The 21,195-nt window shown below is 55.2% G+C and overlaps 1 protein-coding gene across 1 annotated transcript in view; it reads right to left on the bottom strand.

The window, feature by feature from the left end:
- OGFOD3 (2-oxoglutarate and iron dependent oxygenase domain containing 3) overlaps nt 11,141-21,195 on the bottom strand; it is a 14,705-nt gene continuing 4,650 nt past the window's right edge. The window contains exons 3-9 of the mRNA XM_018065401.1: nt 19,889-19,964; nt 18,710-18,752; nt 17,143-17,207; nt 16,158-16,214; nt 15,738-15,891; nt 13,533-13,656; nt 11,141-11,474 (exon numbers count right to left, since the gene is read on the bottom strand). Of these exons, the coding sequence (XP_017920890.1) occupies nt 11,338-11,474; nt 13,533-13,656; nt 15,738-15,891; nt 16,158-16,214; nt 17,143-17,207; nt 18,710-18,752; nt 19,889-19,964 (656 nt within the window). The 3' untranslated portion in view covers nt 11,141-11,337. The remainder of the gene's footprint in view (nt 11,475-13,532; nt 13,657-15,737; nt 15,892-16,157; nt 16,215-17,142; nt 17,208-18,709; nt 18,753-19,888; nt 19,965-21,195) is intronic.

Genomic DNA, 21,195 nt, shown 5'->3' with positions numbered 1-21,195 from the left:
CAGTGTGGGTGGGGTGTCAAGGGAGGCAGGACCCCCAGGACGTCCTCCTGCACTTGGAGGAACCCATCTGCCTGACCAGGGAGGGGACACGTCTGGCCATTCGGCCTTCCTGACATGATGAGTGGGTGCCATCCAGCCTGAGCTAGGCCCTGGGTGTGGGGCCTGAGACCCTGGGGCGAGTGAGGCAGGGAGCCCCCAGCCTCAACCTGCTCAGGGAGGATGGGTGGCTGGGACATCACTCTAGGGCAGGAACTTGGAGCTCAAACTAAAACCATGAGCCAGAATTACTCTCCCATTTGCAGCTCACCTGCCTCTCCCTCCCCAGACCTTGGGGGGATGAGGGGGAGTGGATCATATACAACGCATGTAGGGGATTATCTCATGCCTCCTGTGTACAGCATCCCAGTTGGACCTCCTATGGACACCAAGACCATCAAGCCCTGCCCACAGAGAGCCCACTCACAGGGAAAGGTTTTGGACCTACCCCAACCCCTATCCCACAGTCCAGCAACCAGTTCACTCCACACTGTGCCCCTAATTCACATCCCACATCTGGGCCCCAGCCACGGCTGCACACACATCAGACTCAAGGCCTTGACTGAATCCTAATGTGTGGGCAGGTGGAGATCTGGCCCCTAAGTATGGAGTGTGAGGCTACTGACCCCACTTGGGACCCCCAATGTTTTGGGAAGAAAACAGCCCAAAGTTTGTACCTTGATCAAGGCCCCATGTCTCTGTTTCCTGAATCCTGATTCCAGGATGTACCCAGAAGGCCCCAGACTTGGAAAACAGAAACCCTCCCCTACCCCGAGTGTCCCTGCAATCCCCACTCATCTGCACATGTGAAGGTGTTCTTTGCACTATTTCTTGGCATGATACTGAAGAACTTACATTTTTGGCCCCAAATTTAAGACCTGAGTACCCTCGTTAATGCTCCCAGGTGGGCTGGCTGAGCTTCTACTGCCAGGCCTGGGACAGCTGCGGGGGCTGTCTTCCCACTTCCCACTTAGAAGTGCCCCCACCATCCTGCCAGCCTCTGGGGAGCCTCATGATAACACCCTGAGTGTTTCAGAGTGCTTAAAAATGTCCAGCAGGCTCTCATGCCTATGTACTCACGCACACAGCCACGTGGAGACTCCTACTGGCCTACTACGGCTTGGCCAACCTCCCTGGACCCACCGCCCACAGCCCCTCCCTCTCCCCTCACCACAGGCCCCCAGGACTCACCAGTCAGGGACCGGTGATTTATGGAGGCCTAGTCTGGCTCAAGACCCACAGTCATCAGCCCATCAGGCACGGTGCCTGGCCCTTGGCAAGCCGGAGAGCAGAGAGCCCTGGGGTGAGGGGCCAACTGGGGTGAGCTTGTGTGTGGCTAGAATAGGGCTCTAGAAGCAGGTCAGGGCTCCTGTTCAAATGCTACAGCTTTATAGGGGGAGTTTCACACCATAAAACTCATCCACTGAAAGTACAAGTAATGATTTTCAGTGAAAGGACAGAGTCATGTAACCAACATCCCAGTTCAGTCTCGGGGCATCTGTCAGTCCGGGTGTGCGTGCTCAGCCACGACTGACTGTTTGTGACCCCATTGGACTGTAGAGCCCGCCAGGCTCCTCTGTCCTGTCAGGCAGGGAGCTCCAAAGAAATCAACCGATAGGGCAGACGTATAAATATTAAAAGGTTCTTTAAAGGAATTGGCATAGTGATTAAGGGACTGGCATGTCTGGGATCCATTGGCGGGTGGGGCAGCAGGCTGGCGGGCTGGAAACTCAGGGAGAAGACGTTGCAGCCTTGGGGCAGAATTCCTTCTTTCCCAGAAACCTCCGTTTTTGCTGGAAGACCTTTAAGCGCCTGGAGGAGCCCCACCCACCATGTTCCGGGAACAGAGGCCCTTCTGTAGTGTGGGCAGAGCTGAATGTGCCCCCGCGGATGAACACGTGTTGGTTGTGGGCATTTGAGGTGCTTCCACCTTTTCCCTAAATGAACAGGGCCACCATGACCACCCGTGGGGCCACGTGTCTGCCACCCCTCCAGCCACCCTGCGTGAGGGCTCCTGGTCTCCTGGCTTCTCCATCCTGCCTACCCTGCCCTCGCTCTGGGCAGGCACCGTTTTATGACAAAAGAGCAGCTGTTCTGGGTAAACTCGGATTCGAAACAGGTGGCTCTGTGATGGCGACCGTCTCTCAGAGTCACGTGTCTGCAGGGCTGGGGCCCTAGGCCTCGCTCAATGGGTGGTGGCAGGCTGGTGGGGGCAGGGGCATCCCCCCTTCCCATCTGCATCACCTTGGCTTCCAACAGGAGTGAGTCCAGGCTTCCTTACCTCCAGCTCTGTCCCAGGAACCTGGGGCGTCCCCACCTAGTAACGTGTACCGAGGGAGGGGCAGCCGGCAGGGCCCCTCAGGAGAAGGGGACATCATCATGGCCACCTTCACTGTGGACTGTCCTGGTTCTACGGGTCGTCTGAACTGTTATGACCAGTTTCCCATGTCCCCAGAAAGGCACTGGATAGGTCACCACCCAATCCCCACGACCTGGGGAAGGCCCTGACCAGGTCTCCTGTCCCCTGTCCCCAGGAAGACACTGACAGGCACATCCACAGGCCTCACATCCTGCTAGGAGGATGGGGCTTCTCCAAGTGCCGAGTATTTTCCAATAGTTCAGAGGCAGCGAGGAGGGCTTCGAACCCGGGGTTTGCTCTGCAAATTGCTTTGTGTTACCTGGAGCTTAAGACCATAGGGCTTTGCTGGAGATCTGCTGGTGTGGACACCATGGGAAGCAGTGTGGATGCCATGGAACCAGGTCATAAGGAACACAGCCAGGGAAGCCCCAAAGGGATGTTCACCTCTGGGCACTGGAGCCCTCTGACCTTAACCCCCACACACCCCAACCACAGTTGAGGCCTGTGGTGAGGGGCCTTGTCCTGGGGTGGGCTGCTCCCTGCCTGCCTCCTGTCCCTTCCCTGCCTGCCCCAGAATCTCAGGCCCCCACAGGTGCCACTGGGCCTGGGCCTCTGCTCAGGCATCCTTCCCCCATTGTCAGGGTCCCCAGTGACCCAACAGTCTGCACTGGACGTCCTGGGTGACAGCCTCTGCTCCTCCTGAGCAGGGGACCACCAGGCTGTGCACGGAGCTGCTTTATACACGCAACTGGGGAGGGAGGGAGTGGGCCACGGGCCACCACTCCAGAAAATGGTGACAATGTCCCTCTCCACTCTACAAGCATCAGCTCAGCAAACTGAGCTCCTGAAACCAGGTGGAGGTCTCCCCTGGGGCCTCCGCCCTGCTGGGCAGAGGGGCCAGTAGAGGGTGTGGAAAAGGGGGGAGGGAGAGAGGGAGGAGCGGAGGGGAGGGGTGAGGGAAGAGAGGAGGAGGGGATGGGGGAGAGAGGAGTGGGAGGGGGTGGGAAGTGAGTAGGCAGGATGGGAAGTGCAGCGGGAGCTCCTCTCCCACAGCACAGGATGTCAGGAGCTAAGAGGAGCTGCTGTCTGAGTCCAGCCTGGGCCTCCAGGGCAGCAGTGGTTAGCAGTGGGGATGAGCAGGCTGTCGACTGTCTGATGGATGAGCATTCCGGCTGAAGGTCACTCAGGGTGATGGATGAGGTCTCAGCATTTAAATGCCAGCCACCCAACCTCCAGACTTGCAGATGAAGAGGCCAGGCCAAGGCCAGGCTCAGCCCACGGTGCTCCTGACAGCTTACAAGGCACCACTGCACTGACTTGGGTCCCTGACCACTGCCCAGGGCCACCCCCAGCCCCCACCCTGCATCGGGGGAACGAATTTCTTTTCAGAGAAGATTGCTGGGATCCCTCTGTGAGACACTAACTGTGCTCCAATGGAATGTTTTGTGAATATGGACTTTGTTTCAGCAGGGTTCCCATGAATCTGGGTTAATAGGGTATAGGCTGGATGGGGAGGTCTTTGCTGGGGTTGGTGCATGAAGCTCGTTTAGAAGACCTTGGGCACAGAGCCATGGGGACTGGGTGCCCAACTGCATGAGGGCCAGGCCTGTGGGCATGTCTCCCCATCCCGTCCTCAGCCCCTGCACCCTCTACCCTGAGTTTTCCCATCCCACTCCCCTCAGTTCCTATAGCAAAAACAAGGAGTGGGGACAGTGATCAGGCAGGCTGTGGGGCCTGCGACTAGGACAGTGGTGGCCAGCACCCACTGGGGAATGAATGAGTGTATGAATGGACAAACTGTCCCTCTACTAGGGACCTGCTGCCCTCTCATATTCTGTCGTCTGTCTTCCTGGAGATGGTGGAGGGGGGAAGGAACCAGGGGCGGATGAGTGCACAGCCGAGTTCACAGCCAAGCTCACAGGAGGCAGAGGCATCCAGGAGCCTGGTGGTGGAGCCCCGGGGTGATGGATTTACCAGGTGCAGGCACATTCCTGCCCCGCAGGCCGGACATTTTCCAAGAGGTTCAGCCTTGGCAGGGATTTGGTTGCTGACCCGCGGTCTTTTTCAGACCCAGGAGAGTGGCCTGTCCCAGTCCACAAACTTGTGCCCTGAGTCCCTCCCTCCAATCTCCCGTGGGTCCCCGGGGTAGGAGGCGGAGAGAGCCCAGCTCTTGCACCAGCACACAGAGCGCTCAAGTCACTGGGCTGCACGCCCAAGACTGCCGCACTTGGTGTAAATTTCTCATCAACAAAGAAACACACACAGTCCAAAGTTTCCGCTACTCCTAATTTTTTCAGGAACTCATTCTTTGGGAATCGGATTGCACCTACAACCAGTAGACACCGCTGTTTACCTGCCCAGGGCGCTCTCTCTGCTTTTGTAGACCATCCGTATCAAATGGAGTTCGGGGGTGGACAGTACCAGCGACAGTAGCCCTGCCTGGTAGGGTAGCCCAGCCAATTGGTAGAGACCTGAACTCTGACCTGATTCCACGCCTGAACACACCCACCTGAAGGGCCAGGCTTGGGGGGCAGGATGCTGGGGCTCCTTTCCACCCTGGAGAAAGCCCTCGGCTCACAGGCACCTCCACTTACATACCCACCAGGCAAGAGAGAGGAGGGAGCTCAGCCAGCAGAAGGTGGGAGCCCCCACCCCAGGCAGGGGGTGGGGATGGCCAGAGTCTAGCCTGGGCCCTATGCACCCACAGACCACCAAACTGGGAATCGGAGAGCCCCGGGGCCACCTGCAGGACCAGGTTTTTCCATTGGAATTCCAGACAGATGACGCTCTGAGCAGGAAGACCGAGAGGCTGCCAACAGCCAGCAGCCAAGAGCACCAGACTCCTGCCTTTCCCAGGCTGGCCGAGGGCCCAACCCCACGCAGAGGGTGGAGTGGGGGGTTCTCCTGGGCCCAAGCAAGGAGAGCCCCATCCCCTGAGCTGCCCAGGGCGGGCCCCCAGGTGGGACGGCTCTGTCCTGCCACCTTTCCCCTCCTGGAGCTGTGGAGACGGAGGCATGGTGGGCCTGAGTGCTGAGTGGGATCAGAGCCAGGAGGCAGCTGGGTGTTCCGCGGCCCAGGAACTCCAATCCACCCCCTCTGCCCTTCCTCCATGCGCAAATTCCCTGGCCCCCCAGGAGGGCCCCTCAGCGAGCTCACCATTGGGTCATTTTTTTTTTTTACAAAATTCTCTTTATTCCCACTTCACAGCTGAGGAACCAGGCCACGCCGGATCCACAAGGAGCCAGGAGCGCCCATCCTCAGCTCGGTGGGTCTATTCCCCTTTGCCCTTTATGGCCTGAGGCACCCCACAGTGTGATTGAAAGCCCAGAGCCTGATCTCAACCCAAAACTGTGTGTCAGTGTGAAATACCGAGGCTGCCTGGGCATCAGAGTTGGCTGCCCCGCGCCAAGATTCTTCCCCAGGGCTGCGATGAGTCAAGGCCAGGCCTGGGGCCTGATGGGGGATGGGGAACCTCCATTTCTGCCCTTGGTCTCCCAATGTTCCCCAATCCTCCCCCCATCCAGCATCCTCCCCAAGCCGCAGCAGCTGGGCAGAGCTAGGATGGACCATGTGTGCCCCACGATACGCCCCGCTGGGCAGTGGGCAGCTGAAGCCCGGGAGACGTGGCCAGGAGATAGTCCTGGTGCGTGAATGATTACAGGGACAAGGGAGGTGCTGAAGGAGTAACATGAGCCCGCGTGCCCACCTGTGATGGACATGGGAGGGCTGCCTGAGCTGACAGTGAAGTTGGGGCGCCAGCTGGGGTCTCCTGGGCAGGACCTGAACCTGGCTGAGGGGTCTGGATCCCCCTCTGAGGGGTCTGTGCCTGAAGCCTAGCCCCAGGAGGCAAGACCCAGGCACCTTGGATGCAAGGCCTCAGCGAGGGTTCCGAGGAGCTGGTGGGCATGGAGGGTGGGGGGTCCCCAGGAAACAGCGACCCCACCCCCACCCTGCACTGTCCTCAGAGACACAGGCACAGGAGAACACGTGATAGGGCCCACACGGGGTCTCATGGATAAGACGGCTCATTATGTCAACCTCGCAAACAAAGAATAAATCACAGTGATCCGTGAGACTGACCAAATTGCCCAAACGGCATCCTGTTATCTCACTGGCACCTATCTTCTCAAAGATGCGAGATCACCAGATTCCAGACCTCCAGCTACGTGACCATCCCTTCAGAGAATTTTTCACTGGTGGGGTACAAGAAGGACTCGGTCAGAAAGACAGAACACTGGTTCTCCTAAAGAGCCAGCCACCCTCTCTTTTCACTCTAATAAATTTCCTTTTCTTGCCTGACTACCCCGCTCACTCTTTTTCTCTGCACTCACCTTACAACACCCACTGCTCGGCCCCTACTCCCTGCCACATCCCCCTCACCCCATAAACCTTGCTAGTGCCTCGGAGTCCCTACAGGGCAGGGAGAGGGGCAGGTTTGGCTACATGGGGTGGGCAGCGAGGGCATTGAGGGGCCAGGGACTCTGGGAGCGGGCAGCAGGTATAAGCACATGGCCCGCTTTTCCTGGGAAGGAGGTCTTGGTCCAGGACCCACCTTGGGTGTGCAGAGATCCAGGACAGTGTCTACCCACCTCCCCTTCCTTTCCTCTCCCTCCTCCTCCTCCTCCCTGTTCACCAGAATTTTTCAGGAATGAGGTCCTTCCTGAGTGCCCCGCAGCTGTCTGTTATCAAGGGGAATGAGAGGAGATGAGTGAGTGCCCCCCATGTCTAGGAAACCCAGGGACAGTTGGCAGGGGCAAGGGGCTCAAGCTGGGCACCTGGCCAGGTGTGTGGCCACAGCAAGATTCCAAGCCCCTGCCTTCTGGGTCCACTGGGATGGAGGGTAGTAGCCATGACTCCCAAGCTGCAGGTGGAAGTGGTGTCCCTGATGGCCTCAGGAAGGGGGGCTGACCTGCACCCCCAGCTCCACTGGGATCTGCTTGGCCTCAAAGGTGCTGAGATGGAAGGAACATCAAGGTGGGGCCACAGATCTGCAGGAGACAGAACACAGCCATCCACCCTGGTCCAGACTTTTCCCACTACTCTGCAGGGCATGGTGTGCTGGCCAGCACGGGGGGTTCAGGCCCCCAGGGGTGAACAGTTACAGAGGGGTAACTAGGGGGCGGGGGGCGCTAGGATGGTAGACACCTGGAGGGTCTCTTCCGGAGAGGAATCGGGGCACTACACTTCTCCTGAAACTCAAGATCAAGATAAGAAACTGGTATTTATATGTCAGTGCGTCCAAGGAGACCCCGAGATGGGTTGGATGTGGACTGAGGATGTCTCCCTCTTCCCCGGGGCCACCAGGAGTCTCCAGCCTGGAGTTTCACTGAGGTCTGGTTCACTGGTATTCTCCCCTGCTTGGCCTCAATCTGCTATTCCATCTCATCTGCTTTACTGCTTTGTAATTTGTCGATGTGTCTCAGATTGTACACATGCTAGGGGATAAAATCTTGCTGCCCCCACCTGCTGCCCCTCCCCCTCCACCCCAGCCCCTCCTTTCCAGGCTGAGCACTGCCAGGGCCCAGAGTTTGGTGTGACTGGCTTGGTTTCTGGAAGATGCTGCGTCATTGGGGACTCACATCACTAGAGTCTTAGGTTCTTGGTCTCCTAGTCTCAGGGATGAGCAGAAGTGTCCCCACACCCCTCCTCCCTGTGAAAACCTCTAGAAGGTGTGGGAGGCCCTGAGATGCTGTGACTTCGGAAGGCAAATGAGCCAGTACCCAGTGGGCAGGGCAGAGATGCCACCAATTAGGGGGCTGGCAGTGGGGACCACTTCCCTAGACGGCATGAGCAAACCCTCAGCACAGCCCATAAGGCCCACCCAAGGCCCCACAGTGCAAGCCCACAAGGTGCCTGGGAGTTGGTGCTGCCTGGGGGCTGAGGGCTGGTGGGGACTGGGGCAGCTCGGTCCCATTCTCATGTGAACACCGTGTTGGAGAGGAGAAAAGGGAAGCGAAGTGGCTCCAGGATTAGAAGATCCAGACTGAGAACCAGCATGGATCCCAAGACCCTTCAAGGCGCTTCCAGTTGTAATTCGAAGGGGAACAAACAGACTGGTGTTTTGCTCTGGATCAGCCCTGAGATGGGGTGGACAGCTGTGGATATTTCTGTAAATCCCCCACCCCTCCAGTAACAGCCCTGTGGCCCCTGCAACAACCCCCTGAAGCCACCATCCCCTGCTCTGCAGCCCCTGCCCACGGGCCTCACACAAATCATGGGGATGGCACAGCCACGTCCTTCCTGCCTGCTCATGCTGATGCCTGGTCCTGCCATCTGTTGCTGCTGAGCACCTTCCAAGCCTCCCCAAATCCTAAGACCCTCCTCCTCCCAAGCTGCCCTGAGGCCCGGGCACCACTGCGCTGGACAAGGCATCAGCTGCACCTGCCCACCTGGTAAGAAGGCAGAGGCCTGGCACAGCAGAGGTGCCAGGCTGTGAGCGGCAAAGCCAGCCTCAAGGTGGACACAAGTGACCCCACCCTCCCTGCTCTGGCCAAGCCCAACTCTTGCACAATTGGTGGGGCCACACCTGCTCTGGATGCCCTCCCTGGCACACTGCGGCCACTTCTGCAATTTCTTGCCCTTTTCTCCTGTGCAGGGCAGGAAAGGTAACTTGCAGCCTGAGGGAGGAAGGCCAGCTCAGGTACCATCCCACTGGGTCAGCTCCTGACCTGATGTCTTGGCTTCAACTCTCAGCGGGGCTCAGCCGTGTTCAGGCCTGGCCCTGGTGGCTGGCTCGCCAGCAGAGCCTGAGCGGCAAGCCCTTCTTTCCAGCAGTGAGACCAACGCTCACTTTATTTGATTCAGACACTAAACACTTTTTAATAGGAAATAAGTCACTCAGCAGAGGGTATATCAGGACCCTCACTTCTCCCTGGAACAGACCACGTCTACCCTTGGTCAGGACCTCCCCGCAGGACTGAGGAGTTCATGAAGCCCCAGGTGAGCACTGCTGGGGGCCACCCAGCACGTGCACATACATCTCCAGGGCTTACATACTTTTTCTTTAAATGAAGGACATTCTTGTTTTCACCCAAATCTTTATTTTTTTGTCCAAGAACCTCTGTGATGAGTATGAAGAGGGTAAGTAGCAAAGACTGTCAATGAAAACCAGTATCTTAGTTATTTCTAAAACACTTCAACCACAACTAAACCATCAGACCCACACCCGCCCTACCACCACCACCCTGAGATGTAGCAAGTGGCCATGTGGGCCATGGAACACCCAGGGATGTCTGCCCATCCTCAGATTGAGGGTATAGCATCACTCAGATAACTCAAAAGTTATAGAACAAAGAGAGGCCCGCACTGGGCTTTCCTATCAGAGGTCACAGCATCCCATTCTGAGACCAGAGCAACCAACCTCTGAAAAGCCAAAATGGGAGAAATCAGAGGGCAACCCAGACGGGAGGAGATAGCTTTTCCTGCACAGACTGAGGCCGCTGGTCCAACCTAGAGACAGTGTGTCCAAGCATTGTGACCCTAAGGTCACCCCGGTCTGCCACCCAGAGCCTGGCCTTCATCCTTCCCAGACCTGCCCAAAGTCCTTTAGAAATAGGAACCACGATCCAGGCTTCTGTGGTGATGGAGGACCCACCACCCCATAACCTGTCGTCATGATCCAGAGGGGAGCACACGTCTTCGTCTGCACGTGAAAGCTAGGCCCCACAGTGCTGAGACATACACATCATCGCCCGCCGGCAGGAGGGACTCCCAGCAGACCAAGGTGCAGACCCAAGGGTCCCAGCTTCCAGACCCTCACTGAAGCCTTACGGGCTTCACAAGGGCTCATCCCAGGGTCCAGAAACTCTGCCCCTCCCTGTAGAAGCCCGATGGCTGCAGAGCTTGGGGAACCCGTGGGGCTGTGGTGGCCAAGGGTGCAGCCTTCTCTAACAGAGGGGGCAAGGGTCCACACTGGGTGGGCGGAGGAGAAGGTGCTGTGGTTCCTCCCGGGTCAGGGTGGCCAGGACAGTCCTGCCCCCACAGCCATTTCTGGGGCTCTCTCAAGGAGGGTGGAGCAGCAGGTACCCAAACCCCAGGACGGATGCTTTGTGGGGCAGACCTGAAACCTTGCCCAACCCTGGCAGAAGCCAACTGATGAACACGACCCTCCCCCTGGGCTGCGCTGCCTAGGCCTCCCCCACAGCTGGTCTATTTACCATTCCTGGCTCCCCTGACCATTACTTTTATGTAAAAGGCATGGATGGCTCTGAGACGAGGAGGGGGTTGTAAAGACCTGAACTTGTACAGACAGACCCTCAGCTGGACAGGAGGTCCCAGGTGAGCTGAGGATGGCCACATTGGGAACACACTCCAGGCTTGTGTCAGGGACCCTGGCCGGTGATGGAGCAGAGCCCAGCCTGGCATGAACACAGTCTCAGAGTGACTCTCAGGGACCGGCAGCATTGGGGTGCTCTGCACAGAGCTACCAGAATATCAGATGCTCACCTCCACCCAGAATCCAGCACCGTCAGCCCTCTCAGCCCCACTACTGCTGCCCCTGGAGCCGCCTGCCCCCCAGAACCTTCTCCAAGGTGTCATGATCACTGATTCTACTTCCCCGAGCGGAGGCTGCTGGCCCTACTTGGCTTCGTCTGCACTTAAGTCGGTCTCCAGTGGCCAGGGAATGACCCTCTGTCTGTTGACAAATGGGGACTCCACCCCAGGCACAGGACTCCTTCCTGAGAAAGGAGGGAGTGGCTGCCCTGCCAGCTCCCAGGCCCCACGTCAGCACAGCACAGTCAACACTGATCCTTGTGAAGGGAAGCTGGTCCCCTCCATTTACTCACAGTTGAAAAATGATCAAACATTAGCAAATCAAAATTTGGGATGATTCATAAGGCACCTTGTTCAGTGGAAATGGTAGAAATGAGTTGAGCGGGAGGGAAGGGTGCATGTCCAGCATGGCTGCTTCCGGGCAGGGCTGCTGGGCAGGCCGCCTGGGCCTATGTGAGCGTTGGGTCCGAGATGCCGTGGTCGGGGTTGCAGGTGAAGGCAATGGTGATGGCATAGCGGGTGCCCCAGTGGACCTTCTCCACCCGATGCAGGTTCTCAGACCCGGAGGTGAAGAAGGATACCCGGCCTGGAAGAGGGGAGAACAAAGCATGACCTCGAGGTCACACACATAGCTGGGCCCCAGAGGACCTGCATTCAGGCCAACTCAGGGACACAAGGAACCTGTGGGCTGGAGAAACCACTGATGCAGGAAGGCGGAGCTTGGAGTCAAACCTGCAGGATGAAGGATGCCCCAGTCCTGGGCACAGCCTCTCTGTGGGTCAGCCTAGAATTACAGTGAGGCCCTGCCACCCACCCCAGGCGCCCCTACCAGCCATGTGACCTCCCCAGCCTCACCTGAGGATCTTATTTCTAATCACACATGGAACAAAACCAAACCCTGGAGGGTGATGACAATGTTTTAACAGAGAATTAGAAAAAACAGGTCAAGGCCAACACCCAGCACCTATAGCTCCCTCCCAGGGCAGCTAAAGACAGGACACAGGAGGGGGCTTCTGAAGGTCCTGGAGTGGGCAGGTCCTCCAGCCATCTGTTCAGAGAACCCAGTGTCTATGTGCTCCAATATTTACCTGGCCTCACATATACCACTGTAGATTTTTTTTAGGACAAATGGAGTTGACCCTAATGGAGTCATTAGGGAGGAGCCTGGGATCCCACAGATGCCATGTTCCTACCACATGGCCCAGCACCAAATGTCCCATGACAAGGGCTTCCCTGGTGATCCAGTGGTTAGAAATCCACCCTGCAATGCAGGGGACATGGGTTCAATCCCTGGTAAGGGAACTAAGATCCCACCTGAAACTAAGCCTGCAGGCCGCAATGAAACATCCCACATGCCACCACTAAGACCAGATGCAGCCAAATAAACACACAAATTAATTAATTAAAAAAAAATTTTCCATGACAACGTCATTTCCCTTCAAAGGTCACCGCCAGGAACTTGACTGCTAAATCTCTGAAAAGAGGAGAAAAGTCTACCCCAGAGTCCACTGTTTTCTGGTTGTAAACAAAAGAACTGTGCTCTGCCTGAAAATAGCAGAACAAAAGAAAACATGTAACACACAGAAACCTCTGCGTGGGGCCTGGGGACACCGGAGCTCAGACCCTCCTCTGGACCAGCCAGGCTGCCCCTGACCTAAAGGAAACATTCTTTCCCAGAGCAATCTGGAGTCACACCACTTCCTGAGGCCCAAGTTGTTAAAGGGCATTTGGTCCTTGGTTTCTCTAGTTTCAATCACACCTGGGACATCAGACAAGCAGCCAGGCCAGTCTGCACAGTGGGCTCAATGGCCTCCTTGCCCATCCACGCCATTTGTGCACCTCTAACCCTGCACACACGGTTATCAAATATCACTGGCTTGCAGCAAGAGTGGGGGGTCTCTAGGGGCCCCCAGTGTTTCTTTCTTGCACACTTTGCAAACAGAAGCACCAAAGAACAGAGAAGAAAAGACCGAGGAAAAGTCAATATCCTCACGGCCTGTGGGATATCAGGAAACCATCCACCCCTCAGGTTGGACCTTTGGAGGGAAGAGAAGCTCATATTGGTGCAGGAAGAGGTGATTTGAAGAAATAATGACCAACACTTTCCCTACTGTGATGAGAACTTTGACTTTTAACCCAATAAGCTTGTCAGGATAAATACTTCAAGTGGGATAAATACAAATTCACACTGAGGAACATCATAGTCAAACTGATGAAACCAGAGACTAGAGAGCAGCTTGCAGGTGCGGAGAGCAAAGAGGCAGCTACTACAGGGAAGGGACAGTGGTGAGGGCAACAAGGGAGCCAGAGGAAAAGGAAGATGGTTTTTTCAAAAAAGAAAAAAACCCACCAATCCAGGATTTCACCTCCAGTGAAAACATCCTTTAGAAAAAAGCTGAAATAAGAATATTTTCAGAAAATCATCACCAGAAGACCAGCACACCATGAAATGCTGAGGCAGAAGAGGAGTGTACCTGTTGGAACCTGGATGCTCAGGAGGGAATGGAGGAGGCTGGAAAGCGAATAGGTGGGAAAACACTTGGCGTATTTCCCTGTTAGTTTTCACAGGAAATAATCAACTGTAAACTCCACATCCCAGGAAAGGCCACAGTCAAGCACCCCAGAGTCCACCTGTGAGTCCTACCTGCTCTCGGCTCCACCGTCTTGTTGGCCCCCTCCTCCATGAACACAAACCGCCCCCCACCGAAGTCGTCCAGGTAGTCGGAAAGGTATAGCAGCGACGTGTAGTCAAAGGAACCATAGGTCACCTGTGGGCAAAGCATGAGGGTACGTCACCATCTGCTTGTGGGAGGGCTTGGTTCTCAGGGAAGGACAGAACCCAGGCCTCACACTGCCCTCCCAGTGGCAGAAAACCCTCTGCTGAGCACCAGCCTGCCAAGGTGACCAAGGCCTTGTCACCTTCTGGTGAATTCAGTACCGCACTGTCTGCGGAGCTGGACTTTCTACACAGACCTAGGCTCCCTCCACGTTCCCCACCGAGACCCCACGTGGGGCTCCTTATCTGGTATCAGGGCACCAAACAAATATCAGAGTGACTTAAACCTGAGAACAGCTCGGCGCAGTGCCCTTGAGTTGCTTCAGCAGTGAACCTCACATCCACTGAGCTGCACAGAACCTAAAAGAGACCGGGATGAGGGGTGTCCAGTAGCCTCACCCTCTCCTACCCACTCAGCTCAGATACGGCAAAGGAACCACCCCAAACTCATGTGAGCACAGTGGCCTGGGGAGGAGGCAGGTTCCGGCAGGTGGCAGGGATGACAGAGGCTGGTGGGGCCTGAGCTGTCCTGAGTCGGAGGCTGGAGAGCTTCACAGCCAGGAGCAGATGCTTCACTCCTGGAGTCCCCTCATGGGAGGACATCTTTTTGCCACATCCATGCATGAGTGACCCCTTGGCTCTGACAACCACCCGGGTCCTGTAGACCCTGTCACAAGACCTCCTAGCTCTAACACGTCTGAGGCCACTGTGCTCGTCACTATTGACTTGCTTTCTCTGCCTGAATATCTTCCTTATCTTTCTTCCTTCAAAGGGGATCAAGGAACCAGGCTACCTTCAGTGTTGTCTCTCCTAAACCCACCCTTCCCACTATACGGAGGGTTGCTCTTTCTTCACGCAGGGAAATTCTCCCAGACTCCATCCCAAACTCCCTTCCCCATTTGCTGCATGAACCTGTCTGTCCTCCGCATATGCTCTCTTTGCCCTCAACCCCTTAGAACCTTGTTTTCCCCTCTGCAATGTCTACGATGATCTTACACTGAAGGTCTCAGCCCTGGTTCCCTAATGAAATAATGCATCTACAGAATGATTATTCAATGAGGCAATGGCTGCTAAACCTGTGAGGTGAGAGTGATCAGGAAGCTTAATCATGAATGGATGAGTTTGAACCCAGTGATCAATCATAAGCCCATGGGTGCACCTGGGGTGATGCCCAAACTTCCAGCCTGAGTCCCCTCGAACCCCCTGAGCTACACTGGCTCAGATGAGCCACTGGCCACATACAGCTGCTTCACTTTTTAAGTGAAGCAGCTTAATTAAATACTGGGTTCCTCAGTCTCACTAACCACAGGGAAGTGCTCCTTCCTCCGTCAAGCTCAGACAGTCGAGATTAAATAAACACACCAAAGTCTGACTGAATTTCAGGCAGAAGCCCAATCTGCGAGCTTCTGCCCAAACCCTCAGCTTATTTTTCACTTCATTTCCTTTGTTCCAGCATCAAGCAATGCAGAGATTATCTGGGTCACCTGAGCACACTCACAGCTGGGGTGACCGCCAACAGCCCTCAGACGTTTCTGTGGCCAACTCTCCCCTGGTGCCATGCTGGGAGTGCTGGCCGAGCAGGTCAGGGTGGGGCTGAGGGGCAGGCGGGAGGGGGCTTCAGTTGTGGCTGGTGAAGACCATTGATAGATTAGGTGTCACCGTGTCTAGGGAACAACAGGCGGTCAAAGAAGAGGAATCCACAGAATCCAGAGTGGTCAGGAGATCTCCCCCCTACAAAAAGGGGGAAAAGGGGGCCTCCTGGGCAGGGGGGGACGCATGTCCAAGGGGAGACCACCTAACAGAGAGGCCGAATCAAGGCCGGGTGAGGTGACATTTGATGAGGCTCACGGCTCATGGCTCAGGCAAAGACAGCTCTGCATCTGGGAACAAGTAGCAGAGGATGGGCCCCACCAGGCCCTCCCTGTTCCGAACACGCGTTTCACCAGGTTCTCTCACCTCACCACACGGGAAACAAGTCTTATTTCCTTGACAGCATCACCAGAGGGGAAACATCTGAAACCCCAACTACATGAACAGACAGCGCTTCAGTGGACAAGCCCCGGCTGCGCTCACCTTGTCCACGTGCGCGTGCCAGTATTCGTCGTGAGCCGTCCGGGCCTCCGTGCTGTTGATCCGGGAAAAGAAGGTGGGCTTTGTCAGGTGCAGCGAAGACGCACTGATGCCAAACGCCTGGGCGATCGCCAGCTGGACCTTCTGCCGCACGTCCCTGCCGAGAGGACACACGTGTCACTCAGAGCAGCTGGAAGAGGATTCTCCACGGGTCCATGGGACCCATATCACACTATGCCACAAAAAGACGTGAACTGGAGAAGGAGGAAAGGTGAGCAGATACACACGTGGGTTCACACACATGTGACAGGGTATCATGTGCAAAACCAGAAACCCGAGTGCCAGTTCTGTGCAGGACTCACCCCGGCACTCCCATCCCCCCACTACCTTCCCCAGCTCTGACCCGGGCGCTCCGTCCCTCACCGGTACAACTGGAAGTCCTCTTCTGAGAAGATAGTTTGTATTTTATCCCCAAAGTATCTGTGAAAAGAATAAGGAGTATTAACAAATGAGACATTTTACTACTGTTTCCTTATTTCCTGTGGGTCTTCCCTGGTGGCTCAGATGGTAAAGAATCTGCCTGCCAAGCAGGAGACTCAGGTTCAATCCCTGGGTTGGGAAGATCCCCTGGAGAAGAGAATGGCTACCCACTCCGGTATTCTTGGCCTGGAGAATTCAATGGACAGGGGAGCCTGGTTATGGTCCACGGGGTTGCAAAGAGTCAGACATGACTGAGTGACTAACACATTTCCTTTAAATTCAGTCTTTGCTCCAGTTAACCAGCGAGTCCTTGAGAATCAGCTGGTCCTTCTTATCTTGCAACTGCTCTTTCTACAATAACCATGTGAGAAAAGGGAGGAGAGTGGGAGGGCGGTACCTGACAGGTGAAACTTAGTTTCTCAGTTATGTCCAGCGCTTAGTGACCCCATGGACTGTAGCCCATCAGGCTCCTCTGTCCATGAGATTCTCCAGGCAAGAATACTGGAGTGAGGAGCCATTCCTTTCTCCAGGGGATCTTCCCAACCCAGGGATCGAACCCAGGTCTCCTGCATTCCAGGCAGATTCTTTACCATCTGAGCCACCAGGTGGGGTGACATTTATTAAGGTTGGGAGATCTCTTGCTTCTCCTGGCCCTCAGGAGGCAGCTCTTAGGAGCATAGCCTGCTGCTCACCTCTCCCTCCGACCCTATTCCTCGGCCCCTTCCAGACTAGACTGTTTCCTAAAGCAAGGTGAGTGAGTATCCAGCCCCTTGGAAGAGCTTAATCTCCCAGTCCTCACTTGGCCACAGCCTGATGGCAAATGTTGACGTTTTCCCCAAGACTTGAAGCCTTCTGATCCATACACACAAGCCTCACTCAGGTGTCCCCAGATAAAAAACGGGCAGACCCTCTCATCCTAGGTTCTCACCTGTACAGGTTCACAAAGTGCTTCCCAACAGACAAGGCCCCTGAGTGCAGGTCCAGGATGGACGCCTGGAAAAGATGTTGGCAGAGTAGCGTGAGGGCTGCCAGCAACGTTAAACACAAATTCCCGAGACGTATCCTTGCATACACAGGTCAGGGCGACAATGCACGCAGGCTGGGTTTCAAGACATTTGGACAAAGGTGTGTGAGGTGCTGGTTAGTTCTAGAACAGAGGCCCGGGAGTCATGCAGGTACACTCCCTTTCAGCCTGGCTCCTTTCACTGAGTATCACCTCCCTGTGACTAACTCACCTGGAGACAGACATGTGGGCTACTCCCAGTTCAGGGCTATTGCAAATAAGGCAGCTCTGACACTGGCGGACAACGTTTTTGTCATGGGAGATGCTCTCGTTCTCCTGGGTAAACACCCAGGAGCGGAATTGCTGGGTCATCACTCTTTGATGAAGCACCAGTGTTTCCAACCCCTGCCCATCCTACCTCCAGAAGGCCTTCTCCATGTCTTAAAAGAGGGGAGGGGGCATGAGCACGGACCACCTCTACCCTGTTTGGGCATCTTTTCTCATTTATGCAATGACCATCCCAGGGGGGTTTGTTTGAACACAATCTGGGCTTAAAAAAATGTTAACTGCCCTTAAAGATATCAAACCTGGATGATTCACTGCAAGACAACTTTTCACGTAAATGCTGAGCAGAGAGTAAAAGATGAGTCTACACAGGAATAGGTTTTAATAAATATTCCCCTTGAACTGAATAAAAATAAAAGGAGAAGCTTAATTTTCAGAACTCAAAAGGAAAGAGTCTACAGAACAAGAGTCATAGAGATAATGACTGAACTATCCAGAGGAGAGCAGATATTCCCCCAGGACCCACACACTGGGTGAAAAGATCCCCACTGGGGCCACATGAGAACGCCAATGTAGGGTGCTCACACACATGGACTCTCAAGGGTACCCAGGAAGCGGATGAGTTACAGAGCTGCACTGGCCTGTCTGAGTTCCCTGTGGTTGCTGTAAATGGCAGGCTTAAAACAGCAGGAATTCATTGTCTCAAGGTCTGGAGGCCAGAAGGCTGAGATCAAGGTGTCAGCAGGACACCCACTCCTTCCGAAGGCACCAGGGGAGAATCCTTCCTTGAATCTTTGGGCTTCCGGTGGCACCAGGGGTTGCTTGGTTTGGGGCAAATCACTCCACTCTGGTACATCTTCACATGGCCTCTTCTTCAGTCTCAAACCTCCCTCTGCCTTCCTCTTACAAGGACTCTTGTCATTGGATCTAGGGCTACCTTGATAATCCAGGATGATCTCATCTTGAGACCCTTAACTTAATGACATCTGCAAAATACCCTTTTCCCAGATAAGGTCCCATCACAGTTCTGGGTGGATGCATTTTTCAGGGGCCACTGCTGGACCCCCTGCAGTCTCACTCAGTGGACAACAGTCCGTACATTGCATCTGTGGGGGCCTGAACATCCTATACCCTCATTTCCCCTCGGAGGGAGAGCAGAGCCAAAGGGGTAAGAAGAAAACTGAAGCAGGAACAACAGACAACTCACCCCTCCATCGGATCCTCCCAGGGACAACCCCTTCTCGGCTATGCTGTAAGGGAAGATCTTAAGTCAGAATTCAGTTAACAGCACCATCTATGATACCTCTAGACACATACCAATCACAGGTAACACAATGTTGATGGATTGCTTAATGTTCATGACAGAATCACATGTTTAGACCAAAGGACTCGACTCTCAAGTTGAGTAAATGTGAGTATTTTGTCACCATCTCATTAACATCCTATGACACAGTTTGGGGACAAGTGGCCTTATTTTCCATCTTTAGTTCAGAGACCTGGTGCTGAGTTGAATGGGTTGCTCTGGGCTGGAAAGTCTCTCTCCTGTCATCACAGGCTGGAAGGCAGACTTTGTGATCACCAACTCAGGAGGCAGAGGCCATGTGGTACCCTGGGCTGGACCTCACAGGACCACCCATGTCAGTGAAGACGCAGGGGCTTCTGGTGCCTCTGACAGATGCTTCATGGCCACCCCGGAAACTGATTAGGGGCTGGATCCAGCCCTCACACCAGTGACCAGCCCCCCTACCCAACTGGCCCCTACAAGGTTATCTAGAAACAGGAGGAGAGTCTCCCCTTGGGACTCAGCTCAACACACAGACCAGACACTGCTCCATTAGGCACATGCCTGTGTCTAACTCCATGTTGGAAAACTCAAAGCATCAAGATCTGCTTCTAAAAGACAAAGAAGAATCCAATGCCAACTACTTATAAGTAAGACCTCTTGCCCGGTCATGAGTTATGGAGAGCTGGTGGGAGGGCTAATCCCAATCAGTTTGGGAGAGGAGACTGAAATATTGTCTAGCAACTGCCTGGGACCACTGGGTAAACCCACTGTCTCTACACAAGTGTCCATTGGGCCCCTCAACGGCTGATGGGAGAGCATCCCCCCCACCTCCCCAACAGACCAAAACAGAGCATCCCCCACCCACCTCCCCTGCTGCCCCTGGAGAGGGCCTGGGCCTCCAGAAGGTTCCATCAGCAACCACATCACTGAGGGCAACAGCCTTTCCTCCTGGAAATCAGAAAACCCCATCTTGGCCTGGGAAGTATGCAAGGGAATTCTAAATGAATCTCTTGAAATCATCCTTTTAGTAGTAATTCTCTGCTCCCCACCCCAGCCTCACCCTCCCACTTGTTCAGGACAGAAGCTCAGAGATGTGTGTACCTACGAATCCTTCGGGCTTCGTCCCTGGTGATGACGGCATCGCTGATGCCCCGGCCACACTTCCTCGGGGAGCAGCCTAGAAAGAGTCAAGTCAGGATGACACACAGCCCCCACTGAACCCCGACAACAGAGTGGCATGCTGTTGTCAAGGACTCACATGTGGGCCCCCCTTCTTAGGGACAACGGAATTTTGTGGGATGGGGCCTTGCCTTTCACAGGATTAGGGGGCCAGGTTTGGAAATTACAGGCCACATGGTCAGAGTGAATTTCAGATAAGCAACGGTGACTTTCCAGTACATGCACGTCCCCTATGTCAAACTTCACTGTGAAATATCTCATACAAATTTCACTGGGTTCCTGGCAGCCCCATGCCAGGCAGGCCATTCTGGAAGCACCAGGCACTCTGCCCAGAGGAGGCATCCACGACATTCTTGAACCTGACCACAAATCACTGACCTGACCACAGATCCAGACCTGTTGGCAAGTCCCTCCCAGATGACCAAAGCTGTGCCTGCAATTGTAGCTGCCATCCTTTTGCAGAGCTGCTTCAAGGTGCTCCCCACCCACTCCCCCCTGCCTCCCTCTGTCCTGCAGCCAGGACTGAGCTGCTTAGAGGGAGAAGGGTGTGGGAGCTTGGATGGGGATGGAGCCAGACTTGGGATGAAAGTAGTCAGGGTTGGGTGGATGGGGCCATGGTTGGGGTGAAAGAGGCAAAGTGGGATCATGGCCAGGGTAGACAGGATCAGGGCCGGGGGGACACAGCCAGGGTCAGCATGACAGCCCCAGAGATAAAGCGGCCAGGGTCAGGGCGGACAGGGCCAGGGTCAGATGGATGGGCCCAAGATGAGGCAGAGCACCAGAGATGGACGAGCTCAGCAAGTGCCTTGTGTCTTGGCGCAAAGGGCAGGCTGGCTGTCTCGAGCTGGGTGGACCACAGGATATGTGGCCTATGGAACACTCTCAGGACACGCTGGGCTGGCTGACCTTTAGCTTTCATCCTCCTTCCCCTCTTCCTGCCTGGAACGTGCCTGGAGGTGTCCTGGGACCACATAAACCACACGCTGAGTGGGAGAGCTGGGGGCTCAGCGCAAAGGGCTCACAGGGAGCCAGGCTGACCTGGGGTGACTTTCTCTGGGTGGGTAAACGTCTACTTGGGGGTCATTAGGGAAGGGGTGCCTCAGTTCCATGGAGCTAAATATAACCCTACTGATACAAGATCTGTGTTCTATTAAAACACAAAAATGCTTTTTGTAAGGGTTACTTCCTAAAGGTCGACGATAAAGGCAAAAACGACGATCACCAAACAG

Source organism: Capra hircus, chromosome 19 (assembly GCF_001704415.2).
Source record: "Capra hircus breed San Clemente chromosome 19, ASM170441v1, whole genome shotgun sequence".
Taxonomy (NCBI): Eukaryota; Metazoa; Chordata; class Mammalia; order Artiodactyla; family Bovidae; genus Capra; species Capra hircus.
This window is presented reverse-complemented; position numbering and strand designations above follow the sequence as displayed.